This window comes from Lepisosteus platostomus, chromosome 6, assembly GCF_059453375.1.
Source record: "Lepisosteus platostomus isolate fLepPlt1 chromosome 6, fLepPlt1.hap1, whole genome shotgun sequence".
NCBI classification, from domain to species: Eukaryota; Metazoa; Chordata; class Actinopteri; order Semionotiformes; family Lepisosteidae; genus Lepisosteus; species Lepisosteus platostomus.
Window position 1 is genome coordinate 23,035,045 of NC_142616.1, and position 24,567 is coordinate 23,059,611.

At 37.6% G+C, this 24,567-nt stretch overlaps 1 protein-coding gene across 4 annotated transcripts in view; it reads left to right on the plus strand.

The window, feature by feature from the left end:
- Nucleotides 1-24,567, plus strand: part of LOC148661326 (protein bicaudal C homolog 1-like) — an 87,498-nt gene that overhangs the window by 40,309 nt on the left and 22,622 nt on the right. For all 4 annotated transcript variants that reach the window (XM_088634851.1, XM_088634852.1, XM_088634853.1 and 1 more), the window contains 3 exons: nucleotides 10,134-10,203; nucleotides 22,988-23,067; nucleotides 23,608-23,766. In XM_088634851.1, coding sequence (XP_088490977.1) covers nucleotides 10,134-10,203; nucleotides 22,988-23,067; nucleotides 23,608-23,766 — 309 coding nt within the window. The remainder of the gene's footprint in view (nucleotides 1-10,133; nucleotides 10,204-22,987; nucleotides 23,068-23,607; nucleotides 23,767-24,567) is intronic.

Genomic DNA, 24,567 nt, shown 5'->3' on the forward strand with positions numbered 1-24,567 from the left:
CAAATTAGCTGACATCACAAATCCAAGACATCTCAAGGTGAGGAACAAGGGTTTGTGACTGGAAAAACGCCAGTTCTTTTTCACATGGTCATAAACCTGATTACGGTCTTTTTGTCACTGGTAGTAAACTGTAACCTCCTGTGATACCTTACTGCTGGCTTTATGTTTTTAGTTTTTACTTGCATTGACATTCAGGCTCTCTGACTCCCCTGATTCCTTTCATACTTTGCCTGTCACTTGGCAGGTGGACTGCTTTGAACCTTGTTTTCTTTTCTATTTATAGCAACAGAGATAGAAAAGGCTAAGTAAAAGGATTTTCAGTTCCTGTCTTTTCTCTGGGGTTAGTTAGAGGCATTTCCTCCTATTCAATCCTAGTCATTTTAAGTAGATATTTACAGAGTGTCAGCAATTTTGTGGCTTATTTTGCATTCCTTGAATGTAGCCAAACATTTGCACACATTTGTTCTATAGTTTTAAGATTTTAAATGTTGTATACAGTTTACAGATCCAGTACAGTTGGTTCATGACCATAGTATACACATTGTGTTAATTATTTCTTCACAACAAAAACTTTTTAAAGTTGAAGTATGCATGTTTCTAAGGTCCAGTAATTCCAGTGCACTTCAAAGCACCATCTAAGCCAGCAATCATATATGCATGTGTAGGTGATCAGACAGGAAAGTAACCCAACCCCTCTTTTAAAGTTAGTCTTTTCTGTCCATTTTATTGGATCCCCATTCCATGGCTGGACTTCTGAATCTTCTTAAATGTAGCGTATGACTTTCATTGCTCACCTAAGAATGGGTCTGGAGAAGATAGTGTATTTTTAAAGTTTTCTCTGTTATCGGAATTTAAGCTGGGTCATGTCACTGGGAATTCCTCGGATTGTGTCCGAGTGCTCGTGATCCGGATTCCCCGAATGGCAGTGCAGAGCTGACTGAGTGCAAGGGGAAGGTGGGATTAGACAGCAGAACGGCCACCCCTGTGGCCTCCCAGGTGCTTGCAGGCACACAGCTCTCCTCCAGGCAGCACTGAGCCTCCATACGGGGCTGTGTTGTCTGTGAGGTGCCGGAAGAGGAGGAGCTTGGAGGTGGGCGGGTTCCCACACCCACACTTCCTCGTTTTCCCATATTTATGCTAGCAGCCATGTCATCCTGCAACTTACATCTGCCAAGCCAGTGAAGGTTGCTGCTGGAAGAGGTGTTAGTGGGACCAGCAGGGGGTGCTCACCCTGGGGTCTGTGTGGGTCCTAATGCCCCAAAATAGTGACAGGGACACTATACTGTAAAAAGACGCCACCCTTTGGGTGAGACGTAAAACCAAGGTCCTGTGGTCATTACAAATCCCATGGTGTTTCTCAAAAAGAGTAGAGTTGTTACCCCGGCATCATGGCCTCCTAATAATCACCATCTATGAATTGGCTTTATCATTCTGTTCTCCTCCCCACTGAGAGCTGGTGTGTGGGGAGTGTACTGGTGCACTATGGCTGCTGGGGCTGCACATTAGTGGTGGTGGAGGGGAGTCCCCATTACCTGTAAAGCGCTTTGAGTGTCTAGAAAACAGCTAGGTAAGTGTAAGGGGTTACACAGTCTTGCACAGCGATCATAGGTGGAAGCAGAGATGCGTAAAGCGATTGGCTATTCCAAAACATGCAAGTACAACAAAAATTATCTGATTTTTTTTTCACTGAAAAAAAAAGTGCCACTGTTCAACAATGTGGCATTTTTATATAAATATTTGTACTGAAATGTAATCATTGTTAAGTCAGGTAGGGCTATTAAGATTAATAGACGATTAGTGAATCATCTTGGTAAAGATTGAGGATTTGTGCATATATTATAGGCAGCATTGTCACACAGTGGTCAGGGCTCTTTCCAAAACTGGAAAATTGGAGGTTCAAATCCTGACTTGCTGTCTTACCCTTCAGCATGGTATCTTACTTGAATTGCTGTAGAAATGTAAGTCACTTTTGGCAAATAAGATACAATGTGGCTAGGTTTCACAAAAATCTTTTGCCCTTTGCTTTAAATAATTTTAAAAACACTTTTAAGCCATCTTTATTATTGTATAAGGTGTAATTTAGCTTCCATAAGAATATTGTATTTTCTTTTATGAAAATGTGAGACATTTTCTTGCACCATCACATCCACAATAATAATTCTTAAAATACGTCATTATTTCATCTAAAAAGATTAATTGTTAATTAAATTAGGATTAAGGGTATTGGTTTTGGAAAATACAGGGCATCGCACATTCCAGAATGGAGGACGCTAGCCTTCTGTGTTACAAGGGTGAGTCCTTTCATTTTATAATAACACTCCAGTTTAATAGTTGAGTTGTTTGTCTTCCTTGTAACTTTTAGTTCTGCTCTTTACATCCACATCTTCCTGGCCAGTGGGAGATACCTTTATAGCTCTTGTGCATCTCATACCAAGAGATCTCGGGTACATCTGCTTATTGTAGCAAATTTAATTTCCAGTTGATAGAAGTTACTATCTACTATCCTATATCATGTTTCTACCAAGACTAGCAAATGCTTAAATTAAAAATATTAAAATTAGCTAAATATTTTTCAGATTGAATAATCTTTATACATATATGACCAAGAAGATTAACATTTTTGCCATCTGTCTATTTTTTAGCTGTCAAAATACTATTGATGTAATAAATTCCGCTTTTTTAAATCAACTGTTAGTGCGTTTTTATTTCTGTCCCTTAATTTTACTCCCACACTTATTAAAGTCATCATTGTGACCTGGGATACTGTGGCATAGGAAGGAAGATATTGAATCAAGGTTATGACTACTTGGTCATCTGAGATCCCATGGCGCTGCTCATAAGGGTGTCACCCCTGGTGCTCTGGTTAAATTCCTCTCCGGGCCTGCTCAGTCTGGCCTATTTAAAGAGCAGCATTTTCTCACTTTTCCTCCCGATCTGCTGTGTAGAGAAATGCCTGTCTGCCACACGTCAGCCTGGTGGTGGATGGAATGGGCCCCATCTAAGGTGTAAAGCTCTTTGGGAAGGAAAGCAAGGAGTTATTACTACTAAATGCAAGGGGACCCCAAGGCACAGAAAAAGGAATGTAGCCCAGGCTTCGCAGAAAGAATATCTGGCTAACATGGCTCATTTTAAAAACCATTCTAACACCGTCCATGGCCCATTCTCACTCAAGTAAGAATGGGAGTGTGGAAAAAAAAACCTTTCAGACTTTGTGTAGTGTCCCTTGTGAATAATAACCAATTTTAAAATGAAATGTTTTCGTTCTTGGAATTAACGCAGGAACATGCTCTGTCTTCCGAAGTGTTCTAAAGGGGCTTCCAGGTGTGGAACTCATCATGAGTTGGCAGTCTTGTGATTAAAGCTGTGGGCTGTACAGAGGCACTGAAAGACTGTAAAGCCATGTAAAGGAAGTAGTTTACTTTGATAGCTGCACATTTCAATAAAATGTATAGGAAAGGAATGGCATTAGAAAAACAGCTCGTTTTTGACTTAACTAGTGAACACCTGTTGAATTGTGATGGTGTATTTATATGAAGGTATTTCTAATTTGGAATTCAAAACGATACCGTACATGTAGCGGTTATGTATAGCTGGTTTGGAGAGAAAGTTTTAAATTACCTTCTTCATGAAAGTGAAAAGGTGTTATAACAGAATTTTAGAGTATGTTTTTAGAATGACATAAAGCAGATCACACCCTCTGTGAGTTGAGTCCTTGAACCCTGAAAACTGGTTTTGGAGAAATAAATTGTATGTGGTTTTTAAAAGAAATGGCAAAAAATAAAACAAATTAGACGCAGTTTCATATAATTCATTTTAATATCCACCAATTTAACATTAAGGTTGTTCAGTATATACAGTAGCTAGACATTTGTTAACTCTAATACCAAAACTAGCAAGTTCATGTAATTTCTTAATATATTAAGATTTTGCTATTAAAAAACAGTAATACTTGGGATATATTAATAATAATTAATATTGGTCTGGTTAAATTATTGAAAGAAAACAAACTTTTTTTTCTAAATACAACATCCTTAAACTGGTTTACCCTGAACAATTGACTGTGAAGATTTTGGAAAAGCCTATCAAATTGAAAATCTTACTCCCCTAGTTAACCCAAAGCCTCCCTCTGTCATATAGAAATAACTTGTGAATTGTAGTTTTTATTGCATACTGTAGGAGTAGTGGACACATAAAGTACTGGAAAAGTCTTGTCTTTTAATTAAACACCAGTGCAATTCCCAAGAAAACCTTCAAAGAATCAGAATTGTCTTGAATTACAAAGAATTTTGGACCCACTGTATGAAGTGTCCAACACAAGCATGGAAGCTGGTTGCAACCGGCTTGGTTTTGCAGTTTCTATAAATGTCTGTTTCTGTGTCCTCTGGCAAAAACATGTAGTCTTATCTGACTGTTTTAACATGGTTCAGTTTTATTCCAAATTCAATGTATACAGAGCCTTGTAAAGGTATTCACTCCCTTCCAGTGATGTCCCATTTTGTTGCAATACATCATTTGTAGTTCACAGAGGTCATTCACTAATTATGGCATATCAAAGTATTTTTTGTGTTCCTGATCTCATTTAGGCTTGTCATAGCAAAGGGAGTGAATATTTAATGTAATCAACACACTCTAGTTTTTGTTTTTCTTTGCAGTTTTTTATGACATTTAACTTCTTTCACCCATTCAATTGTTCAGTTTGGGCTGTCAAGTTTAATATAAAAATATTTAGTTTCATAAAGAGTATGTTTTTAAGTTAAACAAAATGGGACATTTTCGGAAGAGGGTGGATATTTATGCAAGGCGCTGCATACATGTAAAATAAACATGCATCGGTAATCGGGCAATGCATTGGACTTCTGCTGTAAGCCATGCGGTTATGTAGGTTTGTCCTTCTCCACGTGTGACACATTAGGATCAGTGCAGGAACTGGGACTTGCCGTTAAAACTGAGAACAAGAGGCAAACATGGCTAGACACCTTGCTCCATTATTGCCTAGCCATGTTGTTCAAGCCGATACCCTGGCTTCTTTACAGAAACGGCTGGATGAGCTTCCTGGATCTATTACCTACTACCAATCAGGGTAGAGAGGCCAAATGGCTGCCTTTCAGTAATAACGTCTTATGGGAATGGATGGGAAGTGGTTTTCATTGGATCTGACAGGGCAGAGAGCATTTCTACTGAGACCTGTGCTACATTTAAACCTATTGTCACTCTTTTCAGCATGGCCAGCTGTATTGTCATTACCACTCTTGCTACTCTGGTCTGAAACTAAGAATTACAGCTGTGAGCTATCCATGGAATGGACTTGGGAAGGCTTGGGCAGCCAAAACCATGTACAGTACTGCATTTCTAATTTGTAGTTGGCATGAGTCAAAGCCCTGATTTTAAGACAACAAAATGCGTGTGGGGATTTTCTTGATCGTATTTCAAATTATTCATCTGCTGCCCTCAAGAATTTTCTGGAGGCTTTTGATGGTTTTTGTTTTTATATATACGTCAGTAAGACAGTATTTAAAGTACGAAATGAGCTGTAATGATATTAAGGTGGCTGTAAAACTGTTCATTGGACACTGCAGCTGAGTAATCCTCAGAGGCACTGAGTGTTTAAGCTTCTCCTAGCCTGTTTAGATTAAATAATTGCCCTGTGCAGCAGGCTTTTTCCTGTGCAGCTATCCATACATCCATTATCCGAGTATGTTATTCCTAGTCAGGGTTGTGAAAACCCACATTCTATCCCAGAAAGCATTGCAAGCAAGGGGAGCTTCTCAGGGCACGTGCTTATCTGCACACAGGGACAACTTAGAGATGCCAGTTAGTCTAGCTAGCATATCTTTGAAAGGTTGGAAGATAACCAAGGCACTTGACATAAACTCGCACTGCCATGTGAAAACATATAAACTCCACACAGGGTGCCTGGGGCTGGATTTGAACCCAAGACTGAAGGGCTGTGAGGACGCTGTTAACCCCAGTGCCTCAGCACCATCCCCTGTGTGTGAGTGCTCTGCTCTAATGGAAGGAAATGCTCTTTCAAACACGAGCCAGTCTAGAAGAGAATGGCCTCTCTGAATGCAGAAAAGATCTGCCCTAAGACTATTCAAGATCACACTCACTGGCTTTACAAGTTCAAAGACACAGTAGAGTGATGGAAAGTGAATGGAGACCAGTTGTCGAGTGTGTTAATGGTTTTCAACCTCTCCAAGGTTCTATCGCTTCAACCTGGTGCTTTGCTCTCATGTATGGAATAATTTTCATGTTTGGTTTTCTCATGTATGAAATCTCCTTGTTGAGGTAAAGCGATTATGGGTAGGAACGGTGACTGCTGATTTGTGTAGCTAAGTACAAGTCTACCTGTGACATTAGAGATTAACGTGCTGTGACTCTTAGACCTCAGCAAAGTTGTTTTGTACTGAATTCATCCATATGTTCCTTGTTATGTGATGTAGACTCATCAAACCACTCAAGTCTCATTACAGTAGACATTTTTCAGATGTTTGGAAACAAGTGACGCAGTTCTTAAAAAATGGGAAATTGTAGCCACAAAGGAGTAATGACCTGACAAAGTTATTTAGCAAGAAGATAGACTACATTTTTAAACGACTAACTTGTATCAATGGGTGTATTTTCTGCCGTGCTGAAGTCAGAAATGTCATGCTGAGAAACAATGCTGACTTGCTGGAGAAAGTGGAAAAAAAATTGAAATAAAACACTGCATGCGTTAGCTGATTGTGCAGTACGTTTCCTTCAGTTAACAAGGACTTTTAGAAAATTCCTCAGGAAAAGGACTTATTGTACAAAGAATACCTTCCAAAGTCAACATTAGAGGAAGATCTTACAGTGGCTCAAAAACGCACATAAAGGCAGAATTCACATAAATGTTGTTTTACCTTTTTGAGTCATTAACCACACTTAATTAAATTTAAATAGTACATATTTTGGCTTTGGCTTGACATTGTCCCCATAAATTCCTTACCATTAGATTCAACAGATTTTATTTATCCTGTTTCTGTCTTTAATGTAGACATTCCAAATTGTTTGATTCCCCTTTTATATATCCTGTTTCAGGGTGTAATTGAAACTGATCTACCCTAAGCCTGTTCAAACTGTGCGTGCGCATAACTGAAAATGCTTGACAGGTCATGGGGTACAAGTTCTACTTTTGACTTTTAAGTTAAAAACCTTCTCTATTACTTTTTTTCTCACAGCTGAATGCCATTTTCAAAACCACAAAAGAAGTTCTGTGCAATTTCTTAAATAAATTTGGGGTAGTAAACAGTTTTCCAATTGGCATGAAGATAGATGTACTTAATACCAGTTGGTTTATTCTGAAGGAGCACGTTGGTTTATGGTGTGATCATTTAAATAACTAGTACAACCTTTCCTGCTAGATGTGCAGTATGATGATAGCAGGGAATTGCTCTGACGACTCTTTTTGGTGTAGATTGTCTCTTGGATTGGGTTAAATGGTGTTTTTGCTTTGCAAGTGAATTTGGGACTGTTTCAGTGTACCGTGGTTGACCAGGTCAATGACCCAAGACCATCCATTCTGCTGGGAAAAGTGCGCCCAAATATGTCTTGTTGGATGGCTCTGCGCCCATGGAAGACAGTCATCCTCTACTACAAAAGGATGCAGATTAAAGAAAGCTTCAGAGTCATCCGAGCTCCACGACAGCTGGGCTCGTTTATGGCGTCTAGAAAACTAGGAGCTCTACCTGGAAATAACACATTATTGTTGACAATGGCAAAAAGACGACCATGGGGGATTCTTTGGTCATAAATGTCGAGTCAAGATTTTTGTTGGTCCTACCGTGTTTATCTGCACAATCGTCTCTAAGAGTCGCTTACTTTCAGGAGGGATGTCCATAGAATAGAGCAGAATAAATTACTGTGTACAGTTTTGTCATCCAGTTCTACACTGACAGGCTGAAGGAAATTAACCTTTTGTGCTTGAACGGAGAAGCGTACAAGGGCACCTAATACATGTATTCAAAGGCACTAGCAATGTCAATCCTGAGGATTTCTTCAAAGTGAACTAGACGGCACAACTGGAAACTGTGGAAATTAATTACAACCAAGAATGGGAGGCACTTCTTTAGCCAAATGGTAATGTAAATATAGAACAAGCCACCCAGCCATGTTTTTGAATATGGTACCTTGGTTTCTTTCAAGAAATGGCTGGATGAGATCCTTTTTCATATTATGTCTGTCAACACCAATGAGAAAAAACAGTGACTGAGTTTTTCCTTAGATGACTCAAAATGTTTGGTCCTATGTTTAGGTGTTGTGGTCTGGTCTAACCAATTTTTTTTATTTTCTATTCTAGTCAGGTTTGGGCACAGTGTACACAGCAGTGAATATCTTGAAAAAGGTGTTAATGCAACATTTGAAATTGCAGGCTTTGCTTTACATCTTCTGGATAGTGAACAGACCACAGGTTAGACTAAGTCTGACGTTGCTGGTCAGTCCAGCCTACTCTTTGTTCTGTAAAAGGCTATAGATTTACCAAAGCAGCAACATTGTTTCAAGAACAGTTTTTATTCTGTATCTATACTGCAGGCTTTACAATGCTGGAGCCTATGGAATTCTGTCTGAAGTAATTTATGTCCGTGTACAATTTTATTACAGTATGAACAGCAAATTCAAAGTTTGTGTGCCAGTGTAATAAGCAAATAGAGCAGATTTACACATTAATAATATTTGTGAATTGAGTCAGTATTTACAAGTTTATTTTTTTGTATAGTGATTTGTTTAGATGACTAAAATGACATTTCAAATTAGTTCAAATGACTGCCATGGCACCCTTATATCAGTTATTGCAGCTTAATAACAGCTGCAATTCATTCAAATCAAACATAAAATTCATTGGTACAGCTGCCAGAACTAGATCTTCAGCCAAAAAGTAATGTAAGTAATCTTGCATTCCTCTGCATTTTGTTTCACATTAATACAGTTCCACTTCAGCAGACATGGAAGTAGTTCAGGAAAGCTGCAGTAGGTGAGGAATTATTGTCCAGGAATCGGGCTGTGCTGTGTGGGGTACTTTGTTTCTGTTCTAGCAGAACTGCAGTGGAAAATATGCTAGTTTGTAGAAGCTCAGTGGAAATTTTATTATGCAGAGATTATATACCCATTTTCTGCTGCTGAGTCAGAAGGGCAAGAAAATTCTGCTGATTTGTGACATTCCTGTGGTGCAAATTTAAAGAGAAAACAAATTGAACCACTTGCAGTTACACAGACACAAAACTTGATCTGAATTAGTTTGAAGTTCTAAACATTTGTTTTCAGTGTGCCAGATATTCACTGTGCACTAAATGTTTTGTGATTTCAACTTTGCTGATACTGATTTTTTTTACTAATTTAATAAAGAATGTGAATCATCTTTGGTTGGGGCCATTATCGTATAGTTCTTAATTTGCAGTTTTGTGAAAGGTGTGTTAACCATGTGATTTCTTATAAATAACACAAGAAAAATACCAAAACTACAGAAAATTAGTGTTACGAGTTGTTACTACTAGTGTTAATTCAGAAGGAAAGCTTTGGAAAATGTTATTGTACGTTATTACCACAACAGGCAGTGTTTGTGTGAAATGTGCCGATTCCCAAATAATTTAAATCATTCATAATAATTTCAATCCTAAATAAGACCATCAAAGATATCGGGTTTGTGTTCTTAGGAAGGTAACTTGTGGACTCATGTATTTCAAAAAACTTTTTTTCAATAGAGCAGCAAATCTTCAGGTATTGTATGTACTGTGTGGTCTTCACAAAAAGTTCATTAAGACAATTGTAGTAAAAATAAATGTAATTTGTACTCTTTAAGGAGGGTTTATACCTTGGCTCCCAAAGTAAATTTTAAATGTCTTTCTTGGAGGCCAAATAAAATTTAATTTGATATTTTGAATATTCATATGGTGCATCAAATCCACTTTTTTCCTTTTTAATTTTGGATTTTATTTGAAACTGCAGAGCCATGTAGTGCAGAAATTTGATTTCACCCTTTTGTTTGTCTCCTCTACATACTGTACAATCTCTAAAAACCGATTGACCCCCCCCTAATGCTTTGGCACTTCAAATTACGAGTCAAATTATAAGCACGTCATCTGTTTCAAAACTGTTTATGTTGTTTTTTTCCACAGGTCATGGAGGAAACGAAAACGCAGATAGCGTGGCCTTCGAAACTGAAGATAGGTGCCAAGTCTAAGAAGGGTGGGTCTTGTCAGTTGTTACTCTTTAGAACAGAACTCTGCCCAGCAGTGTGCCTGGGCATCCAGCTGTGGTGAGTAACAGCTGCCTCATTTCCTTTTCCTACTGCAGCTGTTCGAGCTCTTGTTTCTAGCACCGCTCTTTCTTTACAGGCCATGTTTTGGTCAGTTTCTGTTTTTTAGGTCTCCGTGATTTCATCCATACATTCTTTGTAGATTTGGCCTGGTGTTTCTTCTTCTATTGGGATATTATTTTGAGGGTTATCAAAGTTTATTATTTCCTGAAAGCAGAGGGTTTCTTAAATACCTAAAAATGAGAAATTAAAATCAGTTAGCCATCTGAGTTTCAGATTCTTCATATTGTGCACTCTTGGTTCAAATCTTTCTAAATCTTTTTTTAATGAGTGGGGTGGATTTCAAAATCTTTACTTTCATTGATAAGGTTTAAAAAACATATTCTGTGTGTTTTATACGCATAACTATTAAGCTTACTGGTAAAGACAACCAATAAGTCATTCATTGTAAGGATACATTAACAGGTATCCTTAAAAGGCTTTTTGTTAGCTTTGGTCAAAGGAATTTGAAAATGTACTTTTTATGCAATATCTCTGAAACTTCACATTGCAGTTATAATGAACAGAAACATGTTTAAAGGTTAAACTTTTAAATTTCTTTATTTAGTCTTTTTGTATAGATAATCCCAGGATTGGACAGACACAAATTGGCACCCAACTTTAAATCAAAATGTTTGCATCTTCTGAACTTTTAACTTGGGTGAATTGATGCCAGAAACTACCAGACCAGTTGCACCAGGTAGTTTCTGCTCACACCCAGGAAGTTCACAGAACTGAATTCGAAAGTGCAGTATTACTCTTATCCAAGACGCCTCAAATGTGCAGTTCTTTCTTGTACCTTATGGTGGTGCTAGTGTACCTCTTGACTGTCAAAAATGAAATTACTGCACTGGTACCTTTTACTTGTAAAATATTTCTTTGCAGTACTGCAGTAAAGTCTTATGAATGCAGTCTAGTCCACCTTTCTTTGTACAAATAATTTTTTTTGCAGTACCTGTACAGCACTTTGCTTGTACTGACTCCTTCAGCATTTATTTATAGCCATGCGTGGTGATGTTTAATTTTCTTAAGGCAACAGGAGGATAGAACAATCTTTAACATTTTCCTGCTAGGATTCCTAAACAAATACTGATTAAAAGACATGAACTTTAAACTATCGGCTTTATCCAATAATGAAATGTTACAAATTATTAAAGAGATACATTTATTTGCAATACATACAGTCTGATTATGTACAGTGCACTTAAAAACAGGGGAAAAATATTTACAGTTGATGGGCTTGTCCAGAGTATAATGTATTCAGAAGTGTTACGGAGGACTGAGTTAATAAGCTGCTTTGTTTGTACACCTTCCACACAGTTGTATCTTCCAGCCATTTGTTTTGACCAGGACACTGATTTTGACACTGAGTCAGTGTGTGTACTTGGCTATTTGAAGGGTCAGAGGTTATTTAAACGCCAGCAACATTGAAGCCCATCATATCTTTTGGCAGACAGCCCTAATTGTTGCAAAATAGAGGAAAAATTCCTCTGAAAAAATCTGAAAGTTATGTAATCAGTCTTGGTTATCTAGTGACTGCATGCATCACAAAATATATGCTAATTAAAAATTGAAAACACTTGTGTTGCTCTTGTGTAGTGGGCACCACAGGTCATTAGTTAGTTGCATGCTACAATAAGAAAACTCCCACTCAGAATTCAGTTCTCTTATCTTTGTACTCCTGAGTCAGTACAACCCAAGGCAGTGAAGAATGATTTAAAAAATATTTCTTCTGCTGCACATCTTTATTTGGAACTAGCTTATCCCCTGAAGAGAAAAAGGAAGTCAGCAGTGGACATTTTCTCTGTTTCTCCACGATTACCATGTCAGCCCACTTATTCTTCAGATAACAAGTTTGTGGACTGTGGCATTGCACACGCGCAAAACGAAGATTCTACCAAAATGACTGGTTACATACAGCACTCGCTCATGTCACATATATTCATTCTCCTCCCGTCGATGGTTTCAGACACTTGAAATCTAAATCTGTAAACTGGATGAGGAATGTAATCATGTTGGAGATAGATGATATCTTTTGGTCATGGACTTTAATTAGAATTTCTTGTCTCAATCTTTCTGCACTTTATTAACAGTGCAGGTTTTGTTGCATGAAATGAGTCAGCTGTTTATAAGGCAGCTGCAACAGGTAAAACTAAAAGTGGTTAAATAGAATATTTCTTGCACATTGTGGAACATTTGGCTTCATTTTGTGTAATAACTTTCCTGTAAAGAAGGGGCTGAGTAGCTTTCCATTTTTTACATTTAAATAGAAGCCCATACATTATTTAAACTGACCCAGTGCTGACCCAGCTAAATAGCCATCTATTGAATAAACGGCTGCCATTTCTATTTGACATCTCTAAACCTGTCCAGAATTGTTTACAAATTCTTAATATGTTCAGCCTTAATTGCTTTCAGCTTCACTTAAAATGTGTCCTCCTTTTCAAAGAGAATACTGTTGTTTTTTTTACAAAGATATTTGTGTTATGCACATTGTCAAAATTCAAGCTAATTTTAGTGGTTTTTATTTGATAGTACGGTAATCCTTCGCTATACGAGCAACCTCTTTATGAGTTTTCAATTATAAGAGTTATAGTAATTCCTACTTGTTATTCTCATTTAATGAGCAGATTTTCACTTTTAAGAGCTGGGCTGTCTTAATGAATCTCTGAGATTCTTCTTTTCTTGCGTTTTCTCGGATGAGGTTTTATTACATCTTAACTTTTTTATAATAAAGGCTTAAATTAATATGTTAGGAGCATATAGTACAGGACAGGACCTAATGTTAATGCATTTTCTAATGACTTATAATATAAAGACTGTACTGTAGTGTGAATGTGCAGGGGTGTTATTGTTTTCCTACCCGTTGTTTATGCATCGGCTAATGACTTTAAACATGTCACTCAGTTTAATTAATAATGCACTTCTGTTCTGTATTAAAGTGAAGGTTGGGTGTTTGAGGGAACATTTTGAGTTATGGAATCAATCAAAGATTATTACACAGGAACTAATGGGAATTTAATTTCCGTTATACGAGTTTACGCCTTATGAGCCATTTTCAAATTGAGCTTGTTTAATAACAGACTACTGTGTATCTTTTGCGGAACCTGTTGATTCCCAAGGGGTAGCTTTATGGCTTTGTTAATTACTTTGATTGGTGTCGAACAGACATGAATTATGTGTGTGAACATCCATTCAGAACCACAGCAAAATGTTCTGCTTGGTATGTCTCTTTAACAACTCTCTGCCCATGGCTGATAAGATGCCTTTCTTTTTTGCTTGAAATGAAGGAACATTAGCATAGATGGTTCTCTTTCCTCCAGAATATCTCTGAAATTCAGGCAGCATTTGAGTTTGTTGCCGGTGAGTTTGACCGTTTTAAAAAAAAATAATTCAAACTAAGACATAAAAGCAAGTATTTTTTAAGAGACCTTGCAAACAAAAGAAGCCTTCCTGTCTGTATTCCTTGCGTAGTATCTATTGCTGAATCAAAAGATATCTTTTTGCTGTTTTTTTAAAGGTCCGATGGAACCAGCTTCAATAAAATGGGTGGGCAGCTAATTCTGGCCACCCACCTTTCTTTTTGTTAAGAAGTCATTTTTGTTTCCAGCCCTAAACGCATTATTACAGTACTTAATTTCAGTTTGTGTCCCAAACTAGCAGATAAACTGATTTAAATCACCAACAAAATTCACAACACTGAACATGTCAGATTTACTGAGAAATTTGATAAATTTTTGGGATATTAAACAGACCTTTTAATTATCCATTTCCGAAGCAGAGCAGTATATAACAGTTGGGAAAAGAGCAGGTTAGCATTGATAAACAAGATTCAAATTGTTTCTGTACAAAAAAGTCTAGTATACACCAAGTGGGCAAATGCAATTCCAGTCGGGATCAGTGTTATAAATAATGAAGGTTGTTTCTATTTTAAAGGTTCATTATAAATTCAGAACTACAGTGCTGATGCTTAAAGAGAAAGCTACTGCAAATCTTTAGCAATAATGTTCCTACACTATTCCTACATTATACCTCCTAAATACCTCCTGGGAAAACAACATTTTAGCTGGAAGCGTACACTTGATTTCATATTTAAGACAAGAAGCATGGCTTGAGATCTGTTGCCCACTGTTAGTAGCCTTGTTGAAATGACAGATAGGAGTCCAGTTAGTGGTCAGGCCAGTAATTTATCAGGGGATCAGAACTATAAGGGCATGCAACCCTTTGTGGCCTTTAAAGTCCAGAGCAAGATCTTGAAGTCTAGATGAAATTGAACAGGAAGACAGTGCAGGGTTGAAATGAAGACAGGGGTTATAGGTCTGTCAGAACAAGGTCTAGTCAGATGGTTAGCTGTCGGGTTTTGGACATACTTGTTTTTGTAAGGAGCTCCTTGATGAGCCAGCAGGTTGGGCGCTGCTTAAACAAAAGCATGAACAAGTTTGTCCCAGTTCGTTAAGACAGGTCAAAGCATAACCAAGCGATGTCCCTCAAGTGATAGAGGGAATTCTGGGAGTGTTTATGCAAAATTATTATTATTATTATTATATTTTGAGGTATTATGTCAAAATAGGACTTAACTGAGTTATTTAACATTGTTACCCTTTGTCAGAGTCAGTCCTCCGCAGGGCAGTGGCCTCTCCAGGAGTCTCCCTCCGGCAGCCGTCTTCTGTCCATCAGGGACTTGGCGAGTTTTTCTCTGACCTTGCAGGAGGTCTGGTGGTTTTGTATTCAGATCTTCTCCAGGCTTTCCTAGATCAAACACCAATTCATTCTACTCACAATTTATCCTTTGCACAGCTACTTTTATTGCTTTGTTATTCCAGTGCTGTCTCAGGAACATCTGTTTGTGGCCTAACGCTTTCAATTCTTTCCTTTTTTTTATGCCGGTCATACCTAGTTGTGTCCATCTTTTTGTGTCTGTGAGGGCTGGAAAGGTGGGCGGGTGGAAAGGGTTTTGCTAACAGCATGGAGACAAAATGTGAACAAGTGTGCCCACAAAGATGGTTACTGCTGACATGCAGATGATGTCGGCCTCCCCCAGGTTTTTTTTAACAAACTAAACGGCTTCTTCATTTACATTTTGTTTTCAAACTCTGTGGCATTTCATTTTGGTGGAGAATACAAAACAATAGAATGGGAGTCAAAGGGAAGTCCACAAAAAGACAGGAACATGTATGTGTATGGAAGCATTGCATTTTGATCTAAATTAATGAAATATCACAATGTATTTTTCTATTTAGAATATTCTGTTTATTAAGAACAATATGAAACAATATATACAGAATTCTGTATATATGAACAATACAGAGTTGGTGTGAGCTGCACTTTAAAGGCCATACTGTATATACTGTTGTATAATTAACTTAGTGAATTTATCTGGAGTAAAGCAGATGTATCTTTGCTTTCTCTTCTCTCAAGCCCTTTTAAGGGCATTTTATAAACCACCGGCAGACCCTGTCAACCACTTGCGTTACCATGAGTGTCACGTTAAGGACAGTAAGAAACCATATATTTAAACACAGAATGTAGAAGGGCATACAGGGGTATATGAAGATTTTTAAACTCCAAAACAGGATGTAAGTACTGATGTCCAGCTGTCTGAGAATGTCATGCGCTCTTTTAGTCCAGGAAGCAAGAACTTCTCACTGCCAGAGCTGAACAATAGGTGTGCTGCTTTCTGAACTAACCAAATTCTGCACTTGATTCTGTTCAAAACTTTAAAGGTTGTCTCTGTAAAAGAGAAGATGCACCTGCAACAGGGAAGAGCAGTATTTGCATACTGTCTATAAGCAAGCAAACCCAGATCTGACTTGGTTAAATGTGATTTAAAATGTTACTGAAACAAAATCTGGAGCACTGTTGACATCTGGTGTCCGTTAGAGTCTCAGAGAGGTCACAGATGAGAGGAAGCCATCTGGCCCAGCAAACGTATTTTAATCTGTTTCTCTGTAGTCCCATAACTAATACTGGGTGTACTGGGCACAAACACGCCAAGTATGAAAATACTTTTGATAATTTGGCTTTGATAATTTGAACAGGAAAACTGTCTGCAAAGGTAATGAAATACTCAAGAATGGTGGCGCCTCTGTGGGTTCAGGCACAAGAAGTATCTAACCTCCATTGCCTCAGCAGTCCTGGATGAGTAAGTAATTGCTCTGTATAGGTTATTATTGGCACTGTAAAAAAGTGCATGATATTTGAGGTACCTGCTCAGAATTGAACAGGCAATAAATACAAATCACTTTCATGAATAAATTTAATGGACAATAATTAAAGATGGCGTCTCACGATGTCTTTCATCAACAGCCGATAAACCCGTGCAGGACAGACGTGGTGATCCAGCGCTTCATGTTTCAGATTTCTTGCTGCCCTCATGGCAGGATGATAGGGAGTGGTGCCGCAAGTCCATTTTCCTGTGTTTGAATTCAGCCAGGGAACTTGCTTTAAAGTACCGCACTTCAAAAGCTACCACAGAATACATGGAGCCTGCAGATGAAGGGCTCTTGTTTTAATGCCGTTAATCACAAATTTGTAACTCTAACAGGCTTGGGCCAACAGCCCTGAACTAGACCACGGAAAGAATGCAGAGCTCCGGTATCAGTATCAGAATCATACACCAGTAAATGGCTTTCTGTGGGGGAACAAGCCATCGGCAGGGCCGCCCAAACCCAGTCAAGTTTGGTTTCTTTGCTCATCATCTTCATTTACAAGACATAATATGTTCTGTGTTATTCTGCTGCAGAACTCTTTTGGATCCACTTTAAAAAGGGTTTTATAATTAAAAAGGAAAATAAGTGCACATTAAGCAAAACCCATAACATGGATTTGGTATGACTTACAAGACAAACACACTGTAACAGTGAGAATAGGAAAACTGTTTTTTTTAATATACTAAGTAGTTGACAGGAATCAAAAGTAATTTAGTACCTAAGCATTCTGGTCTTATTCAAGTCTATTTGACCAAATGTGACTTTTTTTCTGGGTTATTCCTTTGCTATCTCTTCTGCTTTGATTTCTTTTTTTTGTATTTCAGTATTTTTTTTTTTACATTATGTGAAAGTAGTATGCAGGTCTTTCCAATCCAATCTGCAGTGAAGGTTTAAATAAGCAATTTATGCATTTATGCAGGTCTGACAAAAACACTGTTTGAGCCAACAGAGGGGTTTAAGATATATTTTTTTACAAAATGTAAGTGAACCAAAATACAATATTCACTTAACAACCTTATTCCAGTCAAATATTTAAACTCCAATACATGTTTTTTTTTGCAATTTTATCAAATACAAATAGCATAATATATTACCTAAATGCCTTTATCACAGCTCATGTTGATCTTAGAGCTGTTATGTTTGCATTTGTGTGATGGGGCTGTCAACAAAAGCAAGAAAATAAACAGACTGACATTTGTAACGTATTTATTCACCAGTACTCTTTGCCAAGCCAATTTGAAGTTGCCAATAAATCTACACCCATGCACTGAAATTTACAAGCATGCGAGAGTGGAAAGCTGCTGTTGATGGCTTTCCTCAAACTGAAGTAAAACCTGCAGTGAGCAGCTGTGAAAACACAGACCCATACTGTGGGCTTATCTCACTTTCTTCACTGCATGTCTAATGTGTGCACTTTGGTTTCCATGGCTACCTGCTAGGCAGCTGAATCATGCAGCTCGCTATGTTCCTGTGTCAAAACTGACTAGTGGAAAGGGAATTTAAGGCTCCTTACTTTTATTGAGGACTGCGTTCTTTTGTCAGCAGATTTTTTTAAAAAAGAAAACGGTTTCAGACTTTAGTTCCCAAGGGTATAAATTGAAGGGCTTGACTTTGTTACGGTGTGCCGTAGGCCTTTAAAATCCACTGCAGTTCAATGATTTTTCTCCACCGTCTCCATGACAACAGAACGATTGGTGCAGGTATTCGGTGACGGCTCAGCTGCACATTTTGAAGGAGGCAAACCTCTTTTTTTGCAGCTGAAGGTAGTCTTCAAGAGGGATTCATGGAACAATCTAGATTTTGGGGGGGGAATTGTATTTTTTTAGGTTTGTGCTGATAACAATCACATTTTCCGTATACGAATCTGTGTATACAGATAAATTAATATGTAATCACGACAAACTTTTGCCACATGTGAAACACACGTGAAACTTTGGTAATTAGCAGCTAGCTAATCCAAAGATCTTGTCCAGCTGTTTCTTGAAAGAAGCCATGGTATCAGCTAGAAACAACATGGCTGGGTAACATGTTCAGTAGTCCCACAACCCATTGGGACCTCCTGAACTTGAATGCACTTCAGCATAGTTACCACTTGTGTCCTCGGCTACTTGTCTCCCTGACCATTCTGAAGAAGCTAGCTTGGTTGAATTTTTGTCATTCATTGCCCGTGAAGCTGCCAAAATATTTTGAAAGTAGTGCGTACAGATATATCCAATGCAATTCTTGTTTATCCTTAAAGATATTTCTCTCTAGTTTCTTCATCAAATGATCATGAAATCTTCCCTTATTTTTATCTTTATGTTCATTTTCCTGCACTACAAGCTACAAAAAAGTCTTGTTTAATTTGATAGATGTAGGAGTTCAGTAATTTATCCTTGGGGGATATTTGGCAGAATGGTATGGATGAACGAGCCACATATCACTCTTGAGTGCACAAGGAGGATGAGAAAAATCACTGAAATGTTTCAACAACATTTTATGCCCTACTCGCATCTCTGTTTTAAATGAGATGGACCACAGACAAGTGCCAAATTTTTTAAATTCCAAATTGATAAATTCCAAAGTTTTGCACAACTCACCCCAGAAACACATTTACTGTAAGCAGTGTAATTGTTCTTTATGGTGTGTTTTTTCTGGAATGTTCTTAGCTTTATTATTACAACACAATGTTGGATTTCCTGACTTGTTTAGAGGCAGTAAATTGAGTTTTGTCTTTCTCCCCCCTAATAGCTAGATAAAGAATATAGCCGTAAGGTCACAGTCAAGGAATTTTCTTACTAGACAAAAGCACAGAGAGTCAAATAATGTAAGTAAATACAAGAGCATATTGAAACTTATTTCTAAGAAATAATCTAGTCCTGATATTTTGAGAAAAAAGAAGAGCGTACTTGTACATTGTTTATAAATGTTTAGTTTCCCTCAGAAAATAATATAAAGACCATTACAAACAGGGGACCATTCAGTGCTCTACCTATCTGGTCGTTAGTAGCTAATTGATCTGAGGACCGCTGAAGATATCGGCTTCAGAAACATGGTTGCGTACCCTGTTCGTTACTCCCACAACCCAAATACTCTGCTTCACAGATTGTACATTACATAAGTTACATCATAAGACCCAATTTCACAATTAAAAGACTAGCTGTGGAATTTACACGAAATATAACATCTATAAGCATTAGAAAACATTGTGAGTATTTGTTAAATAAAGCATCGGAAATGCTCTCTTATTTTTTTTTAACACTACAGTATATTTATACTTTTTTAATGGTAATATTCCTGCTAGAGTTAATTGATGTATGTTTTTTGGGTTGTTCCTGAAGGCTTGTATACTTAAACGTTCTGCATAAGCTCTGCACATGGCTGTGCAACAATTCTAAGTATGTCACAGAAAAACAGATTAGTTTCCTGCTTTGTGAAGAGTGCAGCCAGAGTGTGACCTGAAAGTTCCTAAGAAATGGGATTAATTGAGGATGAAATTAATTGGTTTCCCCTCCTCCAACCAATTTTTTTTTGTTTGCTAAAGGCAGTTGTTACCCTATCACATACCAGGGATAACGGCACCACCACAAATGTTTTACGTAACATTTACATTTTAATTCTGCCTCACTCCTTCACTATTTCTGTGCTCCAGTTATCCTTGATGGAGAAAGTTTTTTTTTTTATCCTAGGCTCTGAGCAGGCTAAGGTTCTCAATCCAGATATTCTCGAGTTAAATCCAGGCTGTTTTGTTTGTAGCAAGCTGTATCCAGGGATGGGCTCACAGTGGCTCATGGCTGGCTCTGTGGTTATCCTCCGCTCAGTGTGGAGGGAGAAAGGTGACCTGACTATATGTTTTGGGGTGTGCAGATTTGAGATCTTTACTTTTTCCTGTGCAGGTATGGAGGTTATACAAGGATTTAGTGTACAGTTGATTTGTTGTGGCTATTCACAAATTGTAAAAACAAACTTTATACAACTGTGAATTTCCAATACTCTTATGGGCTACATTTTGTTCTAAACAGACCAAATGATAGAAATGAATAAATATCTAACATTGGATTGTTTTACACTTAACACCAGTGGCAGTAACAGCATTTTACACTCAGAAATTTGCCGAAGGCTTTTATCGTCTCTCTTTATGTAACATCTGTTCTGATAGAGTGGTTTCTCTTCTAGGCTGTCTCAGTTTTCATTGTTCATCAGATTGTGTACTGCTGAAAGCCATTGTCCATCTTCAGTGTTGGTGATGGTCATTAGGAAATTGTACAGTATATTTATCTTCCATTGCTCAAAAACACATGAGTAAAGGGTTTCCAAATAAATAGAATCCTTGTGCAACTGTTTTTTTTATTTTTTAAGTAAAAGTTAATTATGACTGTGCAGTAAAGGGCCTAATTTCATGCCCTGTATACATCATGCTCTTATTTAGTCTGAACTGGTAAAGGTATTTGCTAAATGCCGTATATGGATAAAGTTAACAAGCGCATTTGGTTAGATTAAGGCAATATCGACAGACAATTGTTCATATGACCCTTATTTCCCTTGAACCCCAAGGAAAGGGAAAGTCCAAACCTGTCAGCTGTATTTTAGGTTTCATGATGGTAAGCAGCGGCCTTCTCCTGATATTGCATTATTTTTCTGTTCATTTGAAGCTGACAGGGCCTACTGCCAGTGACATAATTCAGTATGGGTTTATTTGCATCTTGAGGCCGTTTTTCACACTGAGTAATGCAGAGCCTTGGTGAGACCATACTGGTCCCAGCTCTGCGTGACTTAATCCTCAGTGGACCTCTTCTGCTCCTTAATCTAGAGGCACGCTGTCATTATCTGCACATTTTTGAAAACAGTCACATAACTGCATTCCATTCACAGCAGAGCGCCATCTGTAGAAATGTAATTAGATTCCTCCAGTGTGCTAGCTCTGTCATTCTGCTGTCTTGTATTTCCACTGAATGTGTAAGTTGTGCCTGTACCATCCTCTCCAACAAGGAGTTATAAAAAACAGCTACCAGGTAAACCTTGCAGAACAAGTATAGAGATTATGTTCTGAAAAGTGTTAAGGTAGCTTGAATATACAGTAAATAATACCTCCCCATGTTCAAACTTTTTTTTCTTGTTTTGATTTAGTGTCATGAAATTCTAAATTATTTAGATTCCATTTTTAAGAGCAAGTAAATACACATGGAAATTTTGAAGGGTAATCATAGCTGCTAACAAGTTTAATGTTCCCTTGATAGAATTAGACTAGTTACTTTAAAATGACCAGGAAAGGCAATTCATTTCAAATCACTTCTTACTGTTTTAAATAGCCATTCCTGAAGGCGTGGTGCCTCCTGGGATGTTTTTTATGGACTGTTTCCCAGCTGTGCCAAAACAAAGCCAACATCATAATCACAGTGAGGGAGCCTGCTGGCCCCTGACTTACAAAAGAAAGGCACTCTCTTTTTTCTCATCTGGTGTGTACATTTTTTTATGCTCATGCTTATCCAGCCTACCAGACAGGGCTGTGACAGGATTCCACTAGACATCCTGGTGCAAAGCATGCTTGCATTGCTTCCAGTAGTAGCCACACAAGCGACTAGCCTGTGACCTATACAGCTGAGCTCCTGTTGATCCACCTTGTTAATGGTAAATGTAAGTCAGCACAATTCAGTTATCTGTCATATCTGTTCAACAAAATGTTAGTGTACCAGCTGCAAAAACCATGGTCAGTTTCCTGATAGCTTTATAAGTTCAATGGAGTTAAAAGTGGTAAATTACCCTGATGCTCAGTTTATATACTCCGTATATAATATGTATATTATATAATCCTTCCTGGTGTCTTTTATTTTATACTTTGCCACACTTTCTTTGTCACACTGTCAGATGCTGCTTTAAGGAATGTGTTTTAATGGAAAACACTAGTTCAGTAAAAAGCAATTAAATTGACATCAATTTCGGAGTAGCGAATAAGACATCAAAATGCTATAAATTTTTCTAAAAATTATCAGCATTCCTTCACAATGAACAGAGTGAACACTATGTGTGCAAGTAAGATGATTTTGCACGTATGGAATAAATTATGAGCTCATGTTTTCCAAATCAACATGTGATTTTTATTTCAGCTGGAAAATTGCATGCGTGTTGAAGTTCTTTGTGTTCAGCATCATTGGTTTTAATCTTCATTATTTTCTAACCCTGGCATCTGAATGGTTTCTGAAAGAAAATAACTGTAAGGCAATGGAGTATTATTAACCAGAAGATAAGTAATCGTCAATCAGGCAAGAATGTGGTATGTATAGAGGATGGCTGTAGTCTTAGACATGGTTTTAGATGAAGTATTGAAAATAATAGAGTAGGACTGGGGGAAAAATAATCTTGCCAGTTAAATACCATGGAGGAATCTGTGGGTTCTCTTGTATGACAGGGAAGCAGACACTGGGTCCATCAGAGATGAGAGCTGAAATGTTAGAACAGTATTGATTGTTGATTTCACTTGTTTTTTCAGATCCTCATATCAAAGTTTGTGGAAAGAAGGACAATGTGAAGGAGGCAAAAGAAAAAATAATGTCTGTCCTTGATACAAAGGTGAGTCTGGGGGGGGAGGTAAAGCAACAATATTTCTTTGTGTAACAGGTAGAAAGGCTCTAGTAGTTGTCAGTGATGTTTGGACTAGAATGCATTTCCTAATTGTCTAGATGGACCAAATGGCCTCTTTCATTTGTAACTATTCTTATGCTTATACAGTATACAGTGTATATATATATAATACATATACAGTATACTCTTATAGACTTCTCACTCTGTGCGTCACAGAAATGTAAAAACATACTGTAGATACTTGTTCTAGATATAGTTTGCATTGCAGGAGAAATTTGGGATATTTCTCATATTTGTTGCTACTTTTAAGTTTCACAAATTGTATGAAATGAAAGTCCCCCCAGAGGCTCATATTTACTTTACTGTTGCCGAGTAAGCAGCATAAGATGTCTTTTCTTGATTAGTTTTTCCAAAAGTAGGCTTTTCCATTGTTTTGTTTTTTAGTTGTAACCCATCCATCAGCTCAGATTTACCTTTTCTTTAGGTGGAATAATTCCTGAACACATTTTCATGTTTTGTCTTCAACAGAGCAATCGGGTGACGCTAAAAATGGACGTCTCTCACACAGAGCACTCCCACGTCATTGGCAAAGGTGGCAATAACATCAAAAAAGTTATGGAAGACACCGGGTGCCATATACATTTTCCAGACTCCAACAGAAATAACCAGGCTGAAAAGAGCAATCAGGTTAGTCAGAAGCTTGTTGTGTTCATTTTCAGCTTGTCAACAGAGTTTTCAATGAGAAAATGTTTCTTTTTGGCAGGTAGTTGCCTGTGATGTTTTTTATAACACACATCTTCAACATTGCCTGCCATCACATGGCAATTCATTACCACATTTTCAGTGTCAGTGTGGTCATTTTGAGTGTTTTTTTAAGAGCTAAATCGATATGTATATACCATTCCCATGATACTTGAATTCTAAAGTAAGTTTTCTCTGTCTGGGGAGAGTGAAAAATACAAATGTGTAATTATGTTTGAGACGTTTCTCCCGTGCTGTGATGAAATCTGTTCAGGATTACATGTGGTTCTGGGAACGTGTTACCCTATTCATCAGATTGTCTTGTAAATGAAGCCTGCAGTTGATAGTGATAAAAAGCGTAGTGGTGCTTAAAGGAAAGAACTTAAAAGAAAGAAAATAAAATAACATTCTGGTTTCAGCTAGTTCTAAAGATATTGATTTTATCTTTGAAGAATAACAAAACATGGAGTTTTGGTGTTTATTGTATCAAAGCATGGTGTCCAACCTTACTGGAAGCTGTGTATGAAATGGACTTTCAGCGTTACGAACATTATTAATCTGATCTACTTAATAAACCTCTTTTTAAAATAAGTACTCATACACAAAGTCTTGTGTTCTCACAGCCCTTTTTGTATTGTGTAACAGCTGTGACTCACATTTAGAATAGTAAATATCCCCAAAATAACTGCCACAATATGGAACATTGGTCTTTTAATTACTGTAGACTTTATGATGCTGGTAAATGTT